The 24,959-nt window shown below is 46.0% G+C and overlaps 1 protein-coding gene and 1 pseudogene across 2 annotated transcripts; both read right to left on the reverse strand.

Moving 5' to 3' along the window:
• Positions 1–14,353: 14,353 nt before the first annotated feature.
• On the reverse strand, positions 14,354–15,116 carry LOC147976149 (uncharacterized; annotated as a pseudogene).
• A 1,948-nt stretch (positions 15,117–17,064) lies between these two features.
• On the reverse strand, positions 17,065–19,987 carry LOC125552029 (L-ascorbate peroxidase 1, cytosolic). Of its 2 annotated transcripts, XM_048715479.2 has the most exons (9): positions 19,767–19,987; positions 19,497–19,671; positions 19,341–19,406; positions 18,449–18,497; positions 17,908–17,993; positions 17,729–17,808; positions 17,534–17,636; positions 17,384–17,442; positions 17,065–17,291 (listed from the first exon to the last, which is right to left on the reverse strand). In XM_048715479.2, exons 1-9 carry the CDS (start codon positions 19,883–19,885, stop codon positions 17,276–17,278), a joined length of 753 nt encoding a protein of 250 aa, XP_048571436.1. In that variant the 5' UTR covers positions 19,886–19,987; the 3' UTR covers positions 17,065–17,275. The 2 variants fall into 2 exon arrangements, with proteins under 2 accessions (XP_048571436.1, XP_087374698.1); XM_087518572.1 differs by lacking the exon at positions 17,065–17,291 and having other exon boundaries at positions 17,380–17,442.
• Positions 19,988–24,959: the final 4,972 nt, after the last annotated feature.

A 24,959-nucleotide genomic window follows, 5' to 3' on the forward strand; every position in this document is an offset into this window, starting at 1 on the left:
CGAGATTCGATCGTCGGTATCTCAATACCTAGTTCAATCTCATTACCGGCAAGTCTCTTTACTCATTGCGTAATACATCATCTCACAACTAACTCATTAGTTGCAATGCTTGCAAGGCTTATGTGATGTGCATTACCGAGAGGGCCCAGAGATACCTCTCCGACAATCGGAGTGACAAATCCTAATCTCGAAATACGCCAACCCAACATGTACCTTTGGAGACACCTGTAGAGCACCTTTATAATCACCCAGTTACGTTGTGACGTTTGGTAGCACACTAAGTGTTCCTCCGGCAAACGGGAGTTGCATAATCTCATAGTCATAGGAACATGTATAAGTCATGAAGAAAGCAATAGCAACATACTAAACGATCGGGTGCTAAGCTAATGGAATGGGTCATGTCAATCAGATCATTCACCTAATGATGTGATCCCGTTAATCAAATAACAACTCTTTTTCCATGGTTAGGAAACATAACCATCTTTGATTAACGAGCTAGTCAAGTAGAGGCATACTAGTGACACTCTGTTTGTCTATGTATTCACACATGTATTACGTTTCTGGTTAATACAATTCTAGCATGAATAATAAACATTTATCATGAAATAAGGAAATAAATAATAACTTTATTATTGCCTCTAGGGCATATTTCCTTCACATACACATCCCTAGAATGTACAAATTAGACTAAGATGAACCTAGCATCTAGTACAAATTAGACGCTAAGGCTGCGTTCGGACTGGAGGAGGGCAAAACAATGGAATGGAAAAAGGTACAGGATGTGATGTTGGGTGAACAGTGCAACCATAGGTCTTCAACAGGGCATTTCCTTTGATCTGAGTAGATGTTATTTTTCCCATGAAAAGTACAGGTCCATGGTGTTTTCCCGTGGAATGGACACACCTTATTCCTGCAGAGCGAACAGACTTACTGGCAAAAATTCCTGTGGAAACTGGGCCTGCAGAGTTCCTGTGCACCGAACGTAGCCTAAAATGAACACATTAGGTTTCTGTTTCCACTAGCCTCAGCCTGTTTTGACATATCCCTTAACGTGTCTCCTGCAAGTGCTACATAATTTTACTATTGTCAATTAAATGAAAAATGGTTATGCATAAAGCAGAGAAAGATACTCCCACCCTCTAAGCGCGGGTGTTCGTCAAGATGACAAATACTCCCCCTGCTAAACGCTCTTATATTTCTTTACAGAGGAAGTACTTTGGTTGGCTCGGAATTTGGACTTAGAGAAACCCCAAAGAGCAGCCATTATCTTCTACCACTATCTATGTTGGCTCCCCACATCTCCCGTGATCTTCTCACCCCTGGGAAGGGGGGCAGGGGATGGGCGGTAGTGATAGCATCTTGATGGTACAGGTGACATCGTGCAGAATAACGACCTCCCAGCTCCATCCCCGTGTAGTATGGCCTTCGCGGCCAATGTCACGAAGCTAGTGATGTTTTGGTTTCTCATATCTCATCCTAGGTTATTCGTACCGGGCATGCAAAACTCAGTTGACTGAGATTTAACGAAGTCTCAGTCGACCTTGCAGCATTTTGTCCCATTGTTTGCAACATTTCTTCCCTCCAGTTGCAACATTTGTCTTGCTGGTTGTAGCATGTCGTCCCTCATCGATTGTAGCACGTCATCTCATCGGTTGCAGCATCCTCCTTTGACGTTGTGCATTTTTAGTCAGAATGATCGTAGCATATGTTGTCATTGCTTGCAGTACTGTCGCAACATTTTTCATTGTTGTTTGCAGCATTTGTAAGATTGGTTTGATGGAAGCGTTCCTACTCCTCCATAGAGGATCCACGAGTATTTATTGATTGAGGGCAGGAATTACCACTGTCGTGGTTTACAAGGAACATACCAATCGCTAGGATGTGGCAGGATAAGGATAGGAGGTTACACGACAGAGGGAGAGATAAGTAGTTAAGATTGCAATCAAATATCTCTAAGTCTAACACCCTCCCTTAATCTGAACTACCTATCCTATATTAAGATTGTTCTTGAATGCTTCAAATGGCTTGTATGGTAGAGCTTTAGTGAATCCATCCGCTACTTGATCTTTGGAAGGAATAAAGCGTATCTCCAACTTCTTCTCTGCAACTCTTTCTCGTACAAAGTGAAAATCTATCTCAATGTGCTTGGTTCTGGCATGAAAGACAGGATTGGCACTTAAATAAGTAGCACCCAAATTATCACACCACATACATGAAGTACGATGTTGCTTCACACCCAATTCCTCAAGCAAAGATTCAAGCCAAATGATTTCCGCAGTAGCATTTGCCAGTGATTTGTACTCAGCTTCACTACTTGACCTTGATATTATTGCTTGTTTCCTGGCACTCCATGAAATTGAAGGAAATATGCCCTAGAGGCAATAATAAAGTTATTATTTATTTCCTTATATCATGATAAAAGTTTATTATTCATGCTAGAATTGTATTAACCGGAAACATAATACATGTGTGAATACATAGACAAACAGAGTGTCACTAGTATGCCTCTACTTGACTAGCTCGTTAATCAAAGATGGTTATGTTTCCTAACCATGGACAAAGAGTTGTTATTTGATTAACGGGATCACATCATTAGTTGAATGATTTGATTGACATAACCCATTCCATTAGCTTAGCACCCGATCGTTTAGTATGTTGCTATTGCTTTCTTCATGACTTATACATGTTCCTATGACTATGAGATTATGCAACTCCCGTTTGCCGGAGGAACACTTTGTGTGCTACCAAATGTCACAACGTAACTGGGTGATTATAAAGGAGCTCTACAGGTGTCTCCAAAGGTACATGTTGGGTTGGCGTATTTCAAGATTAGGATTTGTCACTCCGATTGTCGGAGAGGTATCTCTGGGCCCTCTCGGTAATGCACATCACTGAAGCCTTGCAAGCATTGCAACTAATAAGTTAGTTGCGGGATGATGTATTACGGAACGAGTAAAGAGACTTGCCGGTAACGAGATTGAACTAGGTATGGGATACCGACGATCGAATCTCGGGCAAGTGACATACCGATGACAAAGGGAACAACGTATGTTGTTATGCGGTCTGACCGATAAAAGATCTTCGTAGAATATGTAGGAACCAATATGGGCATCCAGGTCCCGCTATTGGTTATTGACCGGAGACGTGTCTCGGTCATGTCTACATTGTTCTCGAACCCGTAGGGTCCGCACGCTTAAGGTTACGATGACAGTTATATTATGAGTTTATGCATTTTGATGTACCGAAGGTTGTTCGGAGTCCCGGATGTGATCACAGACATGACGAGGAGTCTCGAAATGGTCGAGACATAAAGATTGATATATTGGAAGCCTATGTTTGGATATCGGAAGTGTTCCGGGTGAAATCGGGATTTTACCGGATTACTGGGAGGTTACCGGAACCCCCCGGGAGGTATATGGGCCTTAGTGGGCCTTAGTGGAAGAGAGGAGAGGTGGCCAGAGATGGGCCGCGCGCCCCTCCCCCCCTTGGTCCGAATAGGACAAGGAGAGGGGGCCGGCCCCCCTTCCTCCTCTCTCTCCTCCTTTCCCCCCTCTTCGAATCCTATTCCAACTAGGAAAGGGGGGAGTTCTACTCCAGGAAGGAGTAGGACTCCTCCTGGCGCGCCCTATGATGGCCGGCCAGCCCCCCTCCTTTGAACCTTTATATACGGAGGCAGGGGCACCCCCTAGAGACACAAGTTGATCCACGTGATCATATTCTTAACCGTGTGCGATGCCCCCTTCCACCATAGTCCTCGATAATATTGTAGCGGTGCTTAGGCGAAGCCCTGCGACGGTAGTACATCAAGATCGTCACCACGCCGTCGTGCTGACGGAACTCTTCCCCGACACTTTGCTGGATCGGAGTTCGGGGATCATCATCGAGCTGAACGTGTGCTAGAACTCGGAGGTGTCGTAGTTTCGGTGCTTGATCGGTCGGGCCGTGAAGACGTACGACTACATCAACCAAGTTAACGCTTCCGTTGTCGATCTACAAGGGTACGTAGATCACACTCTCCCCCTCTTGTTGCTATGCATCACCATGATCTTGCGTGTGCGTAGGAAATTTTTCGAAATTACTACGTTCCCCAACAGTGGCATCCGAGCCTAGGTTTTATATGTTGATGTTATATGCACGAGTAGAACACAAGTGAGTTGTGGGCGATATAAGTCATACTGCTTACCAGCATGTCATACTTTGGTTCGGCGGTATTGTTGGACGAAGCGGCCCGGACCGACATTACGCGTACGCTTACGCGAGACCGGGTCTCCCGACGTGCTTTGCACATAGGTGGCTTGCGGGTGACAGTTTCTCCAACTTTAGTTGAACCGAGTGTGGCTACGCCCGGTCCTTGCGAAGGTTAAAACAGCACCAACTTGACAAACTATCGTTGTGGTTTTGATGTGTAGGTAAGATTGGTTCTTGCTTAAGCCCGTAGCAGCCACGTAAAACTTGCAACAACAAAGTAGAGGACGTCTAACTTGTTTTTGCAGGGCATGTTGTGATGTGATATGGTCAAGACATAATGCTAAATTTTATTGTATGAGATGATCATGTTTTGTAACCGAGTTATCGGCAACTGGCAGGAGCCATATGGTTGTCGCTTTATTGTATGCAATGCAATCGCGTTGTAATGCTTTACTTTATCACTAAGCGGTAGCGATAGTCGTGGAAGCATAAGATTGGCGAGGCAACAACGATGCTACGATGGAGATCAAGGTGTCGCGCCGGTGACGATGGTGATCTTGATGGTGCTTCGGAGATGGAGATCACAAGCACAAGATGATGATGGCCATATCATATCACTTATATTGATTGCATGTGATGTTTATCTTTTATGCATCTTATCTTGCTTTGATTGACGGTAGCATTATAAGATGATCTCTCACTAATTATCAAGAAGTGTTCTCCCTGAGTATGCACCGTTGCGAAAGTTCTTCGTGCTGAGACACCACGTGATGATCGGGTGTGATAGGCTCTACGTTCAAATACAACGGGTGCAAAACAGTTGCACACGCGGAATACTCAGGTTATACTTGACGAGCCAAGCATATACAGATATGGCCTCGGAACACGGAGACCGAAAGGTCGAGCATGAATCATATAGTAGATATGATCAACATAGTGATGTTCACCAATGAAACTACTCCATCTCACGTGATGATCGGACATGGTTTAGTTGACTTGGATCACGTAATCACTTAGAGGATTAGAGGGATGTCTATCTAAGTGGGAGTTCTTTAAGTAATATGATTAATTGAACCTAAATTTATCATGAACTTAGTACCTGATAGTATCTTGCTTATGTATGTTTGATTGTAGATAGATGGCCCGTGCTGTTGTTCCGTTGAATTTTAATGCGTTCCTTGAGAAAGCAAAGTTGAAAGATGATGGTAGCAATTACACGGACTGGGTCCGTAACTTGAGGATTATCCTCATTGCTGCACAGAAGAATTACATCCTGGAAGCACCGCTGGGTGCCAGGCCTGCTGCTGGAGCAACACCAGATGTTGTGAACGTTTGGCAGAGCAAAGCTGATGACTACTCGATAGTTCAATGTGCCATGCTTTACGGCTTAGAACCGAGACTTCAACGACGTTTTGAACGTCATGGAGCATATGAGATGTTCCAGGAGTTGAAGTTAATATTTCAAGCAAATGCCCGGATTGAGAGATATGAAGTCTCCAATAAGTTCTATAGCTGCAAGATGGAGGAGAACAGTTCTGTCAGTGAGCATATACTCAAAATGTCTGGGTATAATAATCACTTGATTCAAATGGGAGTTAATCTTCCGGATGATTGCGCCATTGACAGAATTCTCCAATCACTGCCACCAAGCTACAAGAGCTTCGTGATGAACTATAATATGCAAGGGATGAATAAGACTATTCCCGAGCTCTTTGCAATGTTGAAAGCTGCGGAGGTAGAAATCAAAAAGGAGCATCAAGTGTTGATGGTCAACAAGACCACTAGTTTCAAGAAAAAGGGCAAAGGGAAGAAGAAGGGGAACTTCAAGAAGAACAGCAAGCAAGTTGCTGCTCGAGAGAAGAAACCCAAGTTTGGACCGAAGCCTGAAACTGAGTGCTTCTACTGCAAGCAGACTGGACACTGGAAGCGGAACTGCCCCAAGTATTTGGCGGATAAGAAGGATGGCAAGGTGAACAAAGGTATATGTGATATACATGTTATTGATGTGTACCTTACTAATGCTCGCAGTAGCACCTGGGTATTTGATACTGGTTCTGTTGCTAATATTTGCAACTCGAAACAGGGACTACGGATTAAGCGAAGATTGGCTAAGGACGAGGTGACGATGCGCGTGGGAAACGGTTCCAAAGTCGATGTGATCGCAGTCGGCGCGCTACCTCTACATCTACCTTCTGGATTAATATTAGACCTAAATAATTGTTATTTGGTGCCAGCATTGAGCATGAACATTATATCTGGATCTTGTTTGATGCGAGACGGTTATTCATTTAAATCAGAGAATAATGGTTGTTCTATTTATATGAGTAATATCTTTTATGGTCATGCACCCTTGAAGAATGGTCTATTCTTATTGAATCTCGATAGTAGTGACACACATATTCATAATGTTGAAGCCAAAAGATGCAGAGTTGATAATGATAGTGCAACTTATTTGTGGCACTGCCGTTTAGGTCATATTGGTGTAAAGCGCATGAAGAAACTCCATACTGATGGACTTTTGGAACCACTTGATTATGAATCACTTGGTACTTGCGAACCGTGCCTCATGGGCAAGATGACTAAAACGTCGTTCTCCGGTACGATGGAGAGAGCAACAGATTTGTTGGAAATCATACATACTGATGTATGTGGTCCGATGAATATTGAGGCTCGTGGCGGATATCATTATTTTCTCACCTTCACAGATGACTTAAGAAGATATGGGTATATCTACTTAATGAAACATAAGTCTGAAACGTTTGAAAAGTTCAAAGAATTTCAGAGTGAAGTTGAAAATCATTGTAACAAGAAAATAAAGTTTCTACGATCTGATCGTGGAGGAGAATATTTGAGTTACGAGTTCGGTGTACATTTGAAACAATGCGGAATAGTTTCGCAACTCACGCCACCCGGAACACCACAGCGTAATGGTGTGTCCGAACGTTGTAATCATACTTTACTAGATATGGTGCGATCTATGATGTCTCTTACTGATTTACCGCTATCGTTTTGGGGTTATGCTTTGGAGACGGCCGCATTCACGTTAAATAGGGCACCATCAAGATCCGTTGAGACGACGCCTTATGAACTATGGTTTGGCAAGAAACCAAAGTTGTCGTTTCTGAAAGTTTGGGGCTGCGATGCTTATGTGAAAAAGCTTCAACCTGATAAGCTCAAACCCAAATCGGAGAAATGTGTCTTCATAGGATATCCAAAGGAGACTATTGGATACACCTTCTATCACAGATCCGAAGGCAAGACTTTTGTTGCTAAGTTCGGAAAACTTTCTGGAGAAGGAGTTTCTCTTGAAAGAAGTGAGTGGGAGGAAAGTAGAACTTGATGAGGTAACTGTACCTGCTCCCTTATTAGAAAGTAGTGCATCACAGAAAACTGTTTCTGTGACACCTACACCAGTCAGTGAGGAAGCTAATGATGATGATCATGAAACTTCAGAACAAGATACTACTGAACCTCGTAGATCAACCAGAGTGAGATCCGCGCCAGAGTGGTACGGTAATCCTGTTCTGGAAATCATGCTACTAGATCATGATGAACCTACGAACTATGAAGAAGCGATGGTGAGCCCAGATTCCACAAAATGGCTTGAAGCCATGAAATCTGAGATGGGATCCATGTATGAGAACAAAGTATGGACTTTGGTTGACTTGCCCGATGATCGGCAAGCAATAGAGAATAAATGGATCTTCAATAAGAAGACTGACGCTGACGGTAATATTACTGTCTACAAAGCTCGACTTGTCGCAAAAGGTTTTCGTCAAGTTCAAGGGATTGACTACGATGAGACCTTCTCACCCGTAGCGATGCTTAAGTCTGTCCGAATCATGTTAGCAATCGCCGCATTTTATGATTATGAAATTTGGCAGATGGATGTCAAAACTGCATTCCTGAATGGATTTCTGGAAGAAGAGTTGTATATGATGCAACCAGAAGGTTTTGTCGATCCAAAGGGAGCTAACAAAGTGTGCAAGCTCCAGCGATCCATTTATGGACTGGTGCAAGCCTCTCGGAGTTGGAATAAACGCTTTGATAGTGTGATCAAAGCATTTGGTTTTATACAGACTTTTGGAGAAGCCTGTATTTACAAGAAAGTGAGTGGGAGCTCTGTAGCATTTCTGATATTATATGTGGATGACATATTACTAATTGGAAATGATATAGAATTTCTGGATAGCATAAAGGGATACTTGAATAAGAGTTTTTCAATGAAAGACCTCGGTGAAGCTGCTTACATATTAGGCATTAAGATCTATAGAGATAGATCAAGACGCTTAATTGGACTTTCACAAAGCACATACCTTGACAAAATTTTGAATAAGTTCAAAATGGATCAAGCAAAGAAAGGGTTCTTGCCTGTGTTACAAGGTGTGAAGTTGAGTAAGACTCAATGCCCGACCACTGCAGAAGATAGAGAGAAAATGAAAGATGTTCCCTATGCTTCGGCCATAGGCTCTATCATGTATGCAATGCTGTGTACTAGACCTGATGTGTGCCTTGCTATAAGTCTAGCAGGGAGGTACCAAAGTAATCCAGGAGTGGATCACTGGACAGCGGTCAAGAACATCCTGAAGTACCTGAAAAGGACTAAGGATATGTTTCTCGTATATGGAGGTGACAAAGAGCTCATCGTAAACGGTTACGTTGATGCAAGCTTTGACACTGATCCGGACGATTCTAAATCACAAACCGGATACGTGTTTACATTAAACGGTGGAGCTGTCAGTTGGTGCAGTTCTAAACAGAGCGTCGTGGCGGGATCTACGTGTGAAGCGGAATACATAGCTGCTTCGGAAGCAGCGAATGAAGGAGTCTGGATGAAGGAGTTCATATCCGATCTAGGTGTCATACCTAATGCATCGGGACCAATGAAAATCTTTTGTGACAATACTGGTGCAATTGTCTTGGCGAAGGAATCCAGATTTCACAAGAGAACCAAGCACATCAAGAGACGCTTCAATTCCATCCGGGATCTAGTCCAGGTGGGAGACATAGAGATTTGCAAGATACATACGGATCTGAATGTTGCAGACCCGTTGACTAAGCCTCTTCCACGAGCAAAACATGATCAGCACCAAGGCTCCATGGGTGTGAGAATCATTACTTTGTAATCTAGATTATTGACTCTAGTGCAAGTGGGAGACTGAAGGAAATATGCCATAGAGGCAATAATAAAGTTATTATTTATTTCCTTATATCATGATAAAAGTTTATTATTCATGCTAGAATTGTGTTAACCGGAAACATAATACATGTGTGAATACATAGACAAACAGAGTGTCACTAGTATGCCTCTACTTGACTAGCTCGTTAATCAAAGATGGTTATGTTTCCTAAACATGGACAAAGAGTTGTTATTTGATTAACGAGATCACATCATTAGTTGAATGATCTGATTGACATGACCCATTCCATTAGCTTAGCACCCGATTGTTTAGTATGTTGCTATTGCTTTCTTCATGACTTATACATGTTCCTATGACTATGAGATTATGCAACTCCCGTTTGCCGGAGGAACACTTTGTGTGCTACCAAACGTCACAACGTAACTGGGTGATTATAAAGGAGCTCTACAGGTGTCTCCAAAGGTACATGTTGGGTTGGCGTATTTCGAGATTAGGATTTGTCACTCCGATTGTCGGAGAGGTATCTCTGGGCCCTCTCGGTAATGCACATCACTGAAGCCTTGCAAGCATTGCAACTAATAAGTTAGTTGCGGGATGATGTATTACGGAACGAGTAAAGAGACTTGCCGGTAACGAGATTGAACTAGGTATGGGATACCGACGATCGAATCTCGGGCAAGTGACATACCGATGACAAAGGGAACAACGTATGTTGTTATGCGGTCTGACCGATAAAAGATCTTCGTAGAATATGTAGGAACCAATATGGGCATCCAGGTCCCGCTATTGGTTATTGACCGGAGACGTGTCTCGGTCATGTCTACATTGTTCTCGAACCCGTAGGGTCCGCACGCTTAAGGTTACGATGACAGTTATATTATGAGTTTATGCATTTTGATGTACCGAAGGTTATTCGGAGTCCCGGATGTGATCACAGACATGACGAGGAGTCTCGAAATGGTCGAGACATAAAGATTGATATATTGGAAGCCTATGTTTGGATATCGGAAGTGTTCCGGGTGAAATCGGGATTTTACCGGATTACCGGGAGGTTACCGGAACCCCCCCGGGAGGTATATGGGCCTTAGTGGAAGAGAGGAGAGGTGGCCAGAGATGGGCCGCGCGCCCCTCCCCCCCTTGGTCCGAATAGGACAAGGACAGGGGGCCGGCTCCCCTTCCTCCTCTCTCTCCTCCTTTCCCCCCTCCGCGAATCCTATTCCAACTAGGAAAGGGGGGGAGTCCTACTCCCGGAAGGAGTAGGACTCCTCCTTGCGCGCCCTATGATGGCCGGCCGGCCCCCCTCCTTTGAACCTTTATATACGGAGGCAGGGGCACCCCCTAGAGACACAAGTTGATCCACGTGATCATATTCTTAACCGTGTGCAGTGCCCCCTTCCACCATAGTCCTCGATAATATTGTAGCGGTGCTTAGGCGAAGCCCTGCGACGGTAGTACATCAAGATCGTCACCACGCCGTCGTGCTGACGGAACTCTTCCCCGACACTTTGCTGGATCGGAGTCCGGGGATCGTCATCGAGATGAACGTGTGCTAGAACTCGGAGGTGCCGTAGTTTCGGTGCTTGATCGGTCGGGCCGTGAAGACGTACGACTACATCGACCAAGTTAACGCTTCCGTTGTCGATCTACAAGGGAACATAGATCACACTCTCCCCCTCTCGTTTCTATGCATCACCATGATCTTGCATGTGCGTAGGAAATTTTTTGAAATTACTATGTTCCCCAACAGAAATAAGGTTAGAACCAAAGAAAACAGCAAAACCACCTATGGATTTTCTATCATCACTGCAGCCTACCCAATCTGCATCAGAGAAAGCACTAACAAGTGTATAATTGGAATGCTTGAAATATAGTCCCAAGTCTACAGTATGCTTGACATACCGTATGATCCTTTTGACAGCTGTCCAATGAGCAGAAGTAGGAGCATGTAAGTATTGACATACTTTGTTAACAGCAAATGAAATATCTGGTCGTGTCAAGGTTAAGTATTGCAAGGCTCTAACAGCACTTATGTATCTAGTGCTTTCCTCCTCCTTAAGTGGCTCCCCTTCATATGCTGACAATTGTTCTGATGAGGATAATGATGTGGGTGAGGGCTTGCAGTCCTTCATTCCCATCCGAGCCAAGAGTTCAGTGGCATATTTTTCCTGTTTCAACACTATACCATCATGAATCTTCTTAACTTCAATGCCTAAGAAGAAACTCAAATCACCAAGATCCTTTAAAGCAAATTCTAAGCTTAGATCACGCAAGAGAGCATCAGTAACATTCTGAGAAGAACTTGTAACTATAATATAATCAACATATATGAGCACAAAGATAATAGTATTTGCCTCATTATATATGAAGAGAGATGTGTCAGCTTTTGATGCAATAAAGCCAAGACGTTTCAACTGCATACTCAACCTGGAGTACCATGCTCTAGGTGCTTGTTTCAAACCATAGAGAGCCTTGTCAAGTTTGCATACATAATGGGGTTTTTGTTTGTTTTCATAACCTGGTGGTTGCCTCATGTAGACCTCCTCTTCCAGAACACCATGCAAAAATGTGTTCTGTACATCTAGCTATCTTAAGCTCCATCCCCTAGACACAACAATAGCTAGCACAAGTCTTATGGTTGCAGCTTTTACCACTGGACTAAATTTATCCTCATAATCAATACCATAACACTGCTTAAAACCATTAACAACAACACGTGCTTTATACCTGTCAATGGAGCCATCTGCCTTTTTCTTGATCCTATACACCCACTTACAGTCAATGATGTTTCTACCTTTCCGGTTTGGTACCAAATGCCATGTTTTGTTTTTCATCAAAGTTGTATATTCCTCATCCATAGCCTTTTTCCACTTTTGATCTCCAAGGGCATCATCTAGTTTTGTTGGCTCATCTGAGATACACAACATACCATACGATATAGTGCCACCAGTTCTTATTTTTGGGTTCTTTATACCTTTTTGTAGCCGAGTTGTAACTCTGGATGTAGCTGGTTGTGGTTGATGTACACGGGGGCGCACAGATTCGCTGGTTGCAGAAGATCCCGGAGAGGAGCCAGGAGTTGCCGCATCAGATCCGGTGGCCACGGATGTGGCCTGTTCGTCCATGGCCGCACCATCCGTTGTCGCGGCCGATCCCACACCAACCGCGCCAGGTAGGCTTGTTGACCGCATGTGCGAGCCGCGCCTCGCAGCGATTGGCTGCATGTGCGGGACAGTCAAGGGGGATTCTCTGCATGGGGACGTGGCAGCTGCGGAGCGGCTTGCCCGAGCCTGGTTGTCCAGACTGACCGGCTCGTGATCCGGAGCAAATGTCTGCGCCCGATCCGAGGAGGATTGACGCACAAGGGTGGTAGGCGCCGCCAAATCATCCTCGGACGTCGCGCCAGCTTCGTCTTCTTCTTCCACATGAAATATAGCTCCGTTTTGGACTGGATTTTGATCATTTTGATTGTTTTGAACTCCGTTTTCTTCAGGGACCTGCACACACAGAAGACAAGAACTGGTTCCAGCAGGAATATTATCATCATGTTGGTTAGTGCAATTGTTTCCCCCATGATCAAAATCTCGAAGTGTAGATGGAAGGAGAAGAATCTCTTGATGGAGAAGGGCGTCGGCATTAGGATGAAGAGACTCAAAAGGGAAAACTGATTCATCAAACACAACATCTCGAGATATATAAATTCTGCCTGTGGGAACATCTAAACACTTAACTCCTTTATGCATAGGACTATAGCCCCAAAACACACATTTTTTGAACGAAACACAAGTTTTCATGTGTTGTATGGTCTTAGGTTCGGCCAACATGCACAAACAAAGACTCGGATAGATTTGAAATCTGGTTTTACTCCAAACAAACGTGTGATGGGACTTTCGAATTTGATAACTTTACTTGGTCGAATATTTATGAGATATGTGGCGGTAAGAAAAGCTTCATCCCAGAATTTGAGAGGCATGGAAGCATTGGCTAGCAATGCCAGTCCTGCTTCAACAACATGACGATTTTGCGTTCAGCCGACCCGTTTTGCTAGTGAGCATGGGGACAAGAAACATGGTGAGAGATTCCATTTTTTGGAAAAAAGAATTTAGTTTCTCATACTCACCACCCCAATCGATTTGCATAGCAAGATTTTTTTAGTTTAGTTGGCGTTCAACGAGGTTTTGGAAGTTGGTGAAAACTTGGAAAACATCAGATCGTTTCTTTAGCAAATAGATCCAAGTGAACTTTCTATAATCATCAATGAAACTAACATAATAAGAAAATCTACCAACTGATGTGGGAGCTGGTCCCCATACATCTGAAAAAATGAGCTGCAATGGAGCAGTGGATACACTTGTAGATATGGGATAGGGTAATTGATGACTCTTAGCTTGCTGGCAAGCATCACAAATGGACTCAACGCTAGACTCATAGGGAAGATTATTCTTGCTAAGGACATGCTGAACTATAACTGAAGAGGGATGACCCAGACGACTATGCCACTTTGTCGAGGAAGGTTTGGTGACACTCCACACTTGTTTATTCAACCATGATGAGGATGAAGATGATATGAGTGGATATAGGCCTCCCTCACACTTTCCTCTAAGGATGACTCTCCTCATTGCCAAGTCCTTGATCACAAAAGAGTAGGGATAAAATATTATGAGAATATTGTTGTCAAGGGCAAAACGATGAACAGAAACAAGATTCTTGGAAGCATGCGGAACATGTAAGACATTGTTAAGATGTAAATCTTTTACAAGAGTTTTAACAATTGATTTTCCAACATGAGTAATGTCCATACCAGTTCCACTTGTCGTGTGTATCTGATCACCGCCGTGGTACCTTTCCGGCATCGTCAGCTTATCGAGTTCTCCCGTGATATGCTCAGTGGCACCAGAGTCTGCATACCAGTTGGTGTCGATGTCGTAGTTGTTGGTGACGAGGTTGGCTGCTTTCTTCTCTTCATGATCATCATCATACCGATGCCAGCAGGCACTCGCCCCACCAGCATGGAACTTGTAGCAGATCTAGCACTCATGATAGTCGCCTTCTTGTTGTTGCTGTTGTTGTGGTTGAGGGCGAAAGCGTTGCTGATGATCGCCGCCACCACCACCGCGACCAGGAGAAGAAGAGGAGCGGTTCCCTCGACTGCGTCCTCCTCTGTTTCTTCGGCCACGGCCTCCCCTGCCACGGGACTGCCCACGCCCCATGTAGACGGCGTTGGCAGAGGAGCGGAAGCCTGCTGGTCCGTCCCCCAGCATCTCCATCCGCTGATCAAACGCAGAGATCTGCGCGAAGAGGTCGTTGACGGTGATGGAGTTCTTGATGGCGCCGACCACCGCCACGATGGGATCATAGTCCTGATCAATGCCAGCAAGGATGTAGTCCACCATCTCCGGATCGGTTACCAGATGCCCAGCCGCAGCCAGCTCGCCCCCGAGGTTTTTCATCTTGGCGATGAAGGCGTTGCTTGACATGTTGCCTTTCTTGGTGTTGGGCCATCCGCAGATTGGTTATGCGGGATTGTGACTGCGCAACGAATAATGTGGTAAGAGCAGTCCATAGATCAAAGGTGATGTCCTTACCGATGACCTGCGCAAGGATTCCCTGGGTGAGAGAGTTCAGTAGATAGCTCAGAACCTGCTGATCCTTCGACAACCACGGGCCATACAGAGGATTGGGCTATATGGCCGTGGTTTTATTCGCCTTGGTAATTTCTGTTGTCTTCGGTGGTGCAGCGTCACTGCCGTCGAGGAGACCGGTCACTTGCGCGCCTCGCAGTGCCGGCATGACCTGCGCCTTCCATAGGAGGTAGTTTCCCCTTGCGAGCTTCTCTGATGGTGGAGCACCTAGGTTGAGGCCGACGGCGCTAGAGCTCGTAGCCATGGCGATGGAAGGGTGTTAGGGTTTTGGTTTCGCTAGATGATAGGAAGAGACTTGGCTCTATATACCATGTAAGATTGATTTGATGGAAGCGTTCCTACTCCTCCGTAGAGGAGCCGCGAGTATTTATTGATTGAGGGCAGGAATAACCCCTGCCGTGGTTTACAAGGAACATACCGATCACTAGGATGCGGCAGGATAAGGATAGGAGGTTACACGGGAGAGGGAGAGATAAGTAGGTAAGATTACAATCAAATATCTCTAAGTCTAATAGCATTCAGCCATTCCGCTTGCAGCACCACAACTACGCCGACGTCACTCAATTGAAATTTCATGAAGTCTCAGTCACTGAGTTCTAGACAGACGTGTATCGTCTGCAGCAGAACTATGAAGAGAGCTAGCAATCCGGACCATATTGAAGAGGTTCCTAAGACACAGCATGGAAGAGTCAAAATATTAGTGAAGTCCAAGAATGAAGTATTGATGGTCCAGCAGCCAAAAATAGTCATGCATGTGGCTCACCCCTTCTTGTGGGCACTACGGCTATTCAAAACCTCCAAGAATAATAAAGTCATCGGCAAGCAGAGCCTTTCTTAATAAAAAAGTGGATTTTATTAACTTAAAATAGAGCATGAAGCGGATACAGACACAATAAATACACACCCGACTTTTGCATAGTTAGAATGCATACAACCAACATCAACGCACACTCATAAATAAACACGCCGACAGATAGCAAAGTCATATAAGACCAAATCTAGATAGTGAGGAAAAGGAAAGATCAACAAGCTACATCAACAACCATCTTCCGCACCAATGATCTCTTGACACCATAAAGACAACAAAGTTCTTCGATAGCAACGCCTGAAAAGTAAACGACACTCAAGCTCCGCCGTCACTGGATCCACCATCAAAGGACAAATTCTAGGTTTTGAACAAGTCTGAACATATCCGAGCAATGCTTCAACAAGGTACCAAAACAAAAGCATCGACATTGTCGAGTATAACCAACACGGGTCAGACCTAGGGTTTCACCCCGGAGCTTGATAACCGGTACTTGAGAAGCATCACCACATCGAAGTCAATCTGTTGTCGCCACCATTTTTCCAAAATTCCCGCAGCTACATGTATTGGGTCAGAAGTCCCTCCCCCGTTGCCGTTGCCGCACAACCATATCCTTCAGGTCCATAGATTGCTTCTCATGTCACTTGCCTTGATCGAATCCTATTCACCAAAACCATGCCCCGGACCATTGCGGCCTTTACAGACCACTGTTGGGTGGTCGCGACCTATGGCCCTTGCACGGATCCAGACGCTCTAGCTAACTCCACACACACGACCATGGCTAGAGATGGAGCCCGGCAAGGCCGGCACCATAGAGAGATGTAATCATGCCCAACGCTGCAGGCCCATCGCCGCAAACCAAGTCAACGCCACAGCAGAGGCGGAGCTGGCGAGTGCGCTGCAAATCGACGAGGTGTTAGTCACCCATCGGTGATGGGGAGGGAACAAAGGGATAGCAAGGGAAGCCACAGTCATCGTCAACACCGATGGCTTCTCCGGCGGCGGTGGCAAGCTTTGTAGGTGGTGGCAGGGTGGTCTCCAGAGTCGCTCGTGCGAGCGACCCAGGGGGGCTGGGGATGGTTGAGACGAGACGGTCTCGACCAGCAAGCTAGACACAACTTCAAAGCCATCAAATTGGGTTGCTTACAATGTGAAAAGTCGGCAAACAACAATAGCTATCCCAACCATGCAGTTTTCAGTATCTTTGATCCTGTAACGAAACCTAAGCAGTATTGCTACTGAAATCAAGGGCATCTCAAAAATAAAATGCACATAAAGATCATGCGCAAGGTACCATGATAAGTCACTGCTGCATTTCATACGATAGATCCGAGTGCAACGGCACACCAAACCACTGACAGCGTACAAGGTATGGCCTCAAGCCAACGGACATTATTACAGAGATGATTACTTAAAAGTCTGCTGGTTCACACTGACCCCTAGTCTAGAAGCAGAACAAGATCACCCTGGTCGCACATAGTAGCAGCAGTAGTAGACACCTCTTACGCTTCGGCGTACCTGTATTCACAGTTCACAATGGTAACCGATAAGACAGTGGCGTTGACGAAAGATACTATCAATGCCCAAGAGAATACACGACGGCCACTCACCCCAGTTCGGAGAGCCTGAGGTGTGCCTCCTTGTAGTCCTCAAAGAAAGCCTTCTCATCCTACCAGAATTAACAGGAAAACAATAATCAGCATCCTGGTGCTGCTTATATGTACTACAACCAGTGAAGTGGACCCTGATGGGAGACATACCGCAGCATATTTCTCCACAAGAGGGCGGAAGACAGGGTCAGTCAGCAGGGTTTTGTCACTTGGAAGCTGAAGAAGTCCCTCTTTATCACCACTCAGAAGCTCCCTGTGGTAACATAAATACAGATTCACTATGTAATCACCAACAAATGGCATGCGCCCAGTTGGGGGAAATCAAGGTACTAGAGAACCACTTACGTGAAGTAAGAGTTGTCAAACTTCAAAGGGTTCCTTGTCCAGGGTCCCTCAAAGCCAGACCTCTCCTTGTGGCACCTTCCCTATAGAAAAAGAGAAACGCAAGAGAACAATGTCAATGCATGCATACAACGATCCAGGTATATAACATGAAAGCAGATTGAGCAAATATGCAAACTAACCAGGGTGTGGCCACCAGAGAGGGCAACAATATCCTGATCACTCAAGCCCATCTGCTTGCCAAAGACTTGCCTTAGGTGGTCAGAACCTGGGTGAACGGTAAGGAATGGAAATCATTAGTGAAAGTAATAAGTGATTTCTTGCAACTTGAGCCAACAGAATAATCAACACAATAAAATTTCATAAGTTCACCATCAGCTGCCTCCATATAACCAAACAGTATAGAGATGGAAAAGGTACTTTCATGCACATACACACCATGTCACAATTGCTAAAGGGGAAGACTAGCATAGACTGGACTGCGCAAATTGTATACATGTACTACATAACTAATACTTCACATATGTGTGAAATAGAATATGTTCAACTGTGTAGTTTAAGGAAGAAGCCTTCTTTAGTGAGCAAACAGATATTGGAAATAAGTAAGCAATCAAAGCAAGATTTCCATTTACAATCGTTTCACAACAGTATTAATTACAAATATTTGTTCCATAGTACGTCTTTTCTAAAGTTAGAAAAATGTTGTGAGGGTTAGAATGGTACCCTTGGTAGCATCAGGGAGGCGACCCTCAGGTGGGGGCTGAGGCTTGTCCTGTAAAAGGCACATGTTAAGTTTAAAATGTGCTCAGCTAAACAATTACAACAAGAAACTATAACCAATGCACTCAGGGCTCATCGATTATCACATATCACAGCAAAAGTATCAAAACTGCTAGGCGCAAAAATTAACTTTACTGCATGGTCTTCCCGACTGCACGCAAAAAAGTTCTAACTAGAATAAAAATAAGATTAATTTTGTTTGCTTGGCCCTTTCTATTTCATTTAAGTCTGTAATGGCATTACCATCAGGAACATAGCAACCACATCCTTCTAGAGTTATTCGTGGCAGGAAGCTCTAACAGCATAATTCTACTACGATTTTGGTGAATGCTTGACAAAAATCTGAGCCAACAAGAACTAATACCTAGACTAGAAAGATTGCATATACCAAATGATAACCGAATGCCACAATAGGTGATGGACAATAAACATTAGAGTAACTAATTAATCATCGTAAGAGGATATTATAGCTCTAAATGTGAGATAGCAAGCACATCAAGTCAAGACAGCACAAACATTGCCGCCCACCAAAACCACTTATTAGGCCGCGCGTCATGACCAACACATACGCTAGTACTACTACTGTATCAGACAACTCCGTGGTGTTCCACGAAATAATAAAAAACATAGGTGGTGTCAAACAAATAAGCCGCCGGGCATAGACTAATGTAGTCGCTTGTTCCAAGAGCCACCAACCCAAAGACGTACGCACATCATGACATGAGTACTGCCAGTAGTTAAAAGCCTTAAACTCGGCATCACCAACCTACCCACACTGTCCCCTGCCTAAAACCCTGAGGAAACTGCAAAGTTAACCAAGGTTAAGAAATCTCACCTCCCTCCCTGGGTGGAAGGGGATCACGGGCCCACCGGAGACCTCCACGGCGACAACTCCCGCAAGCTACACGCAGGAGAAATGAATCATCAGAAACCACACCCAGTCGACCGAATCGGGACTGCCAACCAGATCTAACCAAAACTGGCGCCGAACCTGGTAGAGATCGGCGTAGGAGATGGTGGGGATCTCCTCCTTGATGGGCTCGAGCATCCGCACGGCGATGTCCAGGCCCGCGTTGGCGGCGTGCGCCTGCTCCGCCGGCTTCTTCATCGTCCCGAACGGGCCGCCTGTCTTGGACGACACGTCGAAGGTCCCGGCCGAGTGCCACCTGCGCGACGACCGCATGACGCGACAGATCAGGCCATGACGAAAAATAAAAACACTCGGCACGCGCGCGGGGAGGAGAGGGGGGTAGGCGCTTACGCGAGGCGGAGCATGAGCGGGGAGCAATTCTTCTCGGCGATGAGGGCGCGGAGCTTCTGCCTGGCCTTCTCGACGGCCTCCTGGTACTCGGCGCTGACGACGGGGTAGGTCTTCGCCATGGCTGCCGCGGCTGAGACTCCGATCAGGCGGGGATGGGAAGGCGGAACTGAAGAAGAAGAAGACAGCGAGGTGGATGGGGCGAATGGAAGCCACGCTCCCCGGGGGGTTTATATCGCCGGCGCAGGGATCAAGGGAAGGTTCTGGGAGGGCGCCTCTCGGCCGTCGATCTTGGGCGATCCGGCGGTGGGGGCGGCGGTCCATTTGGACGCGCGTGATAGGCACGCGAGTAGTGATGGCCGAGTGGGGGGTAGGAGGGAATCGGCCGTGCAGTTACGGTTTTCTCCCTGCTTTGCGGCGAAGGGAGGAAGGTGGTGCGGCTGTTTTGGTCATTTCGCTGGGAGACCCGCGGTCTTCGTCTGCGAGTAGCGGCGACGGTTCACGGCTTCACGGGCTGGTGGGACACGTGGCATGAGCCGGTTGGTGCGGGCGCGGCTGGAGTGGACCCGGGTCCGTCATTGGTGCCTCCGGTAACGCACGCTCTCCCGCTGTTCCCGGCCCAGCCTTGCTCGGGAAGTGTGCCTGGCCTCATCCATCCGCGTCGGCTTCCCAGCAATTTCGTTTCATTGTCTAAAAAAAAGAAGCAATTTCGTTTCAGTTTTCACCCCTAGTGTAAAGTTTCTATTTCTATTTCCTTTTTCTTTTTCTCTTGTGTGCAGATTAGTGCATGTGAGCGTCAGAACTCAGAAGACTGCCGGTGCATGCGTGCCGTCGTCTTTGGCGAACTATGAACGATCAGCAATGTGTACTGCGACCGGTCCGTTTCGCATCACGAGAGGTTTGGTCTAATTTTTCATCTTCATTTGCCCATATAGCATGCAGATGAATGATGCCTCTTGGTGGATCCGTTTCTCATTGTGAAGCTTGGCCTGATCTGTCCCGTCTCTCCGTCGCAGCCGCTGGTTCCTTCCCTACGATAGCAGTACAAGACGTTTAATGCTATGACGTTGATCGCGTTGGCCTTCCTTTGTCTGCCGATCACTGAAAAAACTCGTATGCCGATCACTTAAACAGAGCATGGTGACGGTGTGAGACTGAAAACCCCTTCGAGACTTGGTCAGGCAGAGAGCCTGCAGGCAAGAGGTTTGGTAAGAGCATCTCTAGCGGATTTGGTATTACGGTCGTCCTGTAGGTTTCGTTTACAATATCTCATAAATAAAATTTGCGAGACGGCGGCCTCCTTGGCAGAATAGATCCCGTTAAATGTCATCGGATTTTGCACTCGATTTGAAACATCTGGTTTGTGCGATAGTCATCATCGTGGTTCCACAAGCAATAGTTCATACATACAATCAAATTAAACTACTAGACAAATAGCACACCGATAGATAGTTCATACTAGCATCTACTCCTCGTCCGAGTCGTTCTCGCGGGGCGGGGGCTCGTTGCCGTGGAGGGTGTGGTAGATCAGTGTGCCGGAGAGGGTCGAGGCGAGTTGGTACTCCTTCCAGAGCATCGGCACGCGCACGGCCGCAACTGCATCTCCGGCGGCGACGGCCTTCTTTGCCTCCCACCACGACTGCTCGGCCGCCTGGGATGACGGAAAGTCACCCACACCGGCGCGCCTGCTCCCTACGCCTTTCCGACACTGGAGGGCAGCTCCCTATGCCTTTCCGATACTGGAGGGCAGAGGGAGGAGCTTCTAGCCTCGTTGTCGTTTTGTCGTTTGCGGTCCCCAAACCCCCCGTGACACCCGAACCCCCCCTCCCCCCCCTCCCCCCGACGCCGCGACCCCACCCCCCCCCCCCCCCCCCCCCCCCCGCCGTTGCCACACCCGGATCCCGCGGACGCCATCTCCGGCAAGACCCGGTGGTCAGATGTGTCGCAAAACGTCGACGGAGATGTAGGGATTTGTCGTCAAGAATGGATTTCGCGGCGGAGGTGGATATGGTGATTGCGGGATGGGAACCCTAAAATACGTCGGCATCCGCATACATGGAGAAATATAGGGCGGTTTACGGGTCGTCTGTAAAAGTTTTACGGGCCAGGCCTAGCTCAGGCCTTTTTTGGTTCATGCCGTAAAACGGGCGGGAAAATGCACTTCACGTACTTATACGTGATCTTACTCTAAGGCCAGACAGTGCGAAAGCCCTGCTCCCTAAGCTTCAGTTATCAGTGTGCAGTAACTAAACAGTTCACCTACGACTAAACAAAACAGAGAATACTACAGGACAAGTGGTTCATTATCAAAGAAAGATAGTACGAGATAGTGCACTACTGCAGCAATCAACCGATGACCACCAAAGGAAAACGAATAATAACCATGTCAATCAAATTCGCGTCCTTTCTGGCTCGGAAGATGGTAAAAAGCACTAAAGCAGGGAATCAAGGGGGGAAAAGCGCTGGCCAGGGAATAAGGAAAAACACAAAAGCTGGGGAATCGGAGAAAGGGCATTGACCGTTTAGGCGAGCCACGGGACCTTGTCCGACCCGGCGGCCAAGCGTACCTCGTCGGTGCGGGAGCATCTTCACCTACCGCATCAAAGGCGCCCGCGCAGACGCGACAGGGAGTAATGGCCGCGCGGCGGAGCATCGTGTGAACCTGACGCGGACGCGCCGAATATCCTATCGCGCCATGCCGGCGGCGATGCCTGAGCCTCTCGCGGTCGCGCTCGGACGGCTTGACGCAGTTTGCCCCCACCGGCGGCAAAATATTTTTATCGTTCTCCGGTTACGTGCTTTGATCGACCACGCACGGCACATGGTATTGCTACAATGCTTTGGTGCCTCTTACTCCGTATTTCCAATGGTATTGTCGGTGTTTCATGGGCACTTCTTGAGCATGCGAGCTGCAAGGAGTTGCAGCTTGACTTCGAGTTGGGAGAAGATTGTATACGGGCCGGGGTATATGGACATTTTCAGTGGATCGAAACAAATGTGGCACCAAGTGAACGAATTTTAATACGGTTTTGTTACATCTCACTCAAGTCAGATTTAGCAAAGTCTCCGTCCCTTTCTATTGCCGTTGATGCAGACGATTTTACAATTTGTGCGCACGTGTGTACTTCCGCTGCGTTGTAAGAGCATTTACATCTGGACTTAAAAATTCCGCCCCACTATACGTCAGAACGATGAGACGGGACGGTGGAAGTGGACGGGACGAGAAACTCGGGGTGATGGGAATGGGCGCTTGCGCGGCGCACCCAAACCCTAGCTCGGTACTCCGGTCTCGAAGACAATTTGGCCACTGGGTGGAGGGTAGACTGCCAAAGGGCACCGTTGGACGGTAATCCACAAGAGTGTTGGCGCGCGGCTGGACCACTACTCCGAAGGGCAAGACGGGCGAGGGTCACCTGGGCGCGCTGGGGAATGCGTTTTTGGCGCGAACGGGGATGAGTCTGCCGAGTCAGCGAGACGCCGCTTTGTCGTCCTCATCGTCTCGGTTCCTGCGGAAATCAATGCCAAGGTTGCCGCGCCGGTCAGCCTCCATTGATGCCTCACGGGCAGCGCAGTGAAGGCGCCACCAACGCACGTCCCGCCCGCTCCCGCCACACGTCGCGCGGCATGCAGGCTCTCACTGCCCCGCTTCGGCTATAAAAGCCGATCTCCCCGCCGGTGAACGCCACATTCGCCACACCTCGCCTCGTATCGCCACACAAAGCAACACTTCCCCCTCTTCCCGCCGACGAGCAATGGCTGAGAGGTACCCGGCGATGCCGCGGCGGCAAATGGCTTCGGCCGCCGCCATCTCCACGAGGAGGAGGCGTGCCTCCTCTACGAGGCCGACTATCCGGCTGAAGGAAATATGCCCTAGAGGCAATAATAAAGTTGTTATTTATATTTCCTTATATCATGATAAATGTTTGTTGAGATAATTGTATGTATAGTCCTCGTACTCGCTGGCAACGTCCAACTCAGTTCTGGAACTTGCGTATTGCTTCAATACAGTTCCGGTACACAAAAATACGTGGTCAATACGGTCCCAACACGTGGGCCGTAGAAGCGAGCGCTAGCCACCAGACCGAATGTGTGCGCACAACTTATGAGGAGATGCAGACCCTATATATGTAGTCATTTTTATAAGAAATATATTTATGTTTTTTTAGAAGAAATATAATTAGGTATTCACAGTATTTCTTTGGGCTGTACGGGCCTGTTTCTTTTGTTTTATAGCTAAGGCCCAGCTGTCTTTTGTGTGTTCTGGTTTTTTGTTTGTGTTCATTTTTTTTGCAGTCTTGCATACAGAAGTTTTGAAATTGCGAATATTTTTCCAAAGGCGGTCCACCTTTTTAAAAATTGCGCTGAAAGTTTTTCGAATTTAAATTTGTTTATTGAATTGAAAAAATGTTCACCATATTTTTGAAGTTACGAAAAACTTCTTAATTCATGAAATTTTAACAAATTCGTGAATACTTTTTGAAATGGCTTACATGTTTTTTGGAACTTGTGATCAAGTTTTTTTTGCATAGGCGAACATTTTTGTTTAATTCCTGAATAGATTTTGAAATTAAGAAACATTCTGTCTGTGATGAACATTTTTTTAATTCATCAATATTTTTTTGAATCAGTGAACATTTTTTTTCAAAATTTACGAAATCTATTTTTCTAAATCCCAAGCATTTTCTTGAATATTTTCATAAATTCAAGGAATTTTTTTGTATATACAAACTTTTACTTTTGAATCATGAGCATTTTTTGAATCAATGAACGTATAAAAATCAATTCATGAATGCTAAGTGTGTGTGTGCGATATAGATGCATATATATTTAGTCTATTGTACAAGTTGTGAACATGTTTTTGGAGTTTTCTAGGTTGCACTCCCTATATATATGTGAGGAGATGCACTCCCAAAATATTCACCATATTTTTGAAGTTGTGAACATTTTCTAAATTCATGAACTCCTTACAAGTTAGTGAATTTTTTTGAAACTACGCACATGTTTTTTGGAACTCGTCAACAAGTTTTATTTCATAGGCAAAATATTTCTTGAAATTCTTGAAAAACTTTTGAAAGTCAGATACATTTTTTTGTGACGAACATTTTTGAATCCATCAATACATTTTTGAATCAGTGAACATTTTTTAAAATCTTGGAATTATATTTTTAAAATTCCCAAGCATGGTGTTGATTATTT

The sequence above is a fragment of the Triticum urartu genome, chromosome 4A (assembly GCF_056163025.1).
Source record: "Triticum urartu cultivar PI428250 chromosome 4A, HENAU_Tu73, whole genome shotgun sequence".
NCBI classification, from domain to species: Eukaryota; Viridiplantae; Streptophyta; class Magnoliopsida; order Poales; family Poaceae; genus Triticum; species Triticum urartu.

Coding starts and splice junctions, on each gene's coding strand:
- LOC125552029 (XM_048715479.2), bottom strand. CDS start 19,885: ATGGCGAAGACCTACCCCGTCGTCAGCGCCGAGTACCAGGAGGCCGTC. Junction 19,407..19,496: donor CCTACGCCGATCTCTACCAG/GTTCGGCGCCAG, acceptor TCCTGCGTGTAG/CTTGCGGGAGTTGTCGCCGT. Junction 17,443..17,533: donor TTGTGGAGAAATATGCTGCG/GTATGTCTCCCA, acceptor TAATTCTGGTAG/GATGAGAAGGCTTTCTTTGA.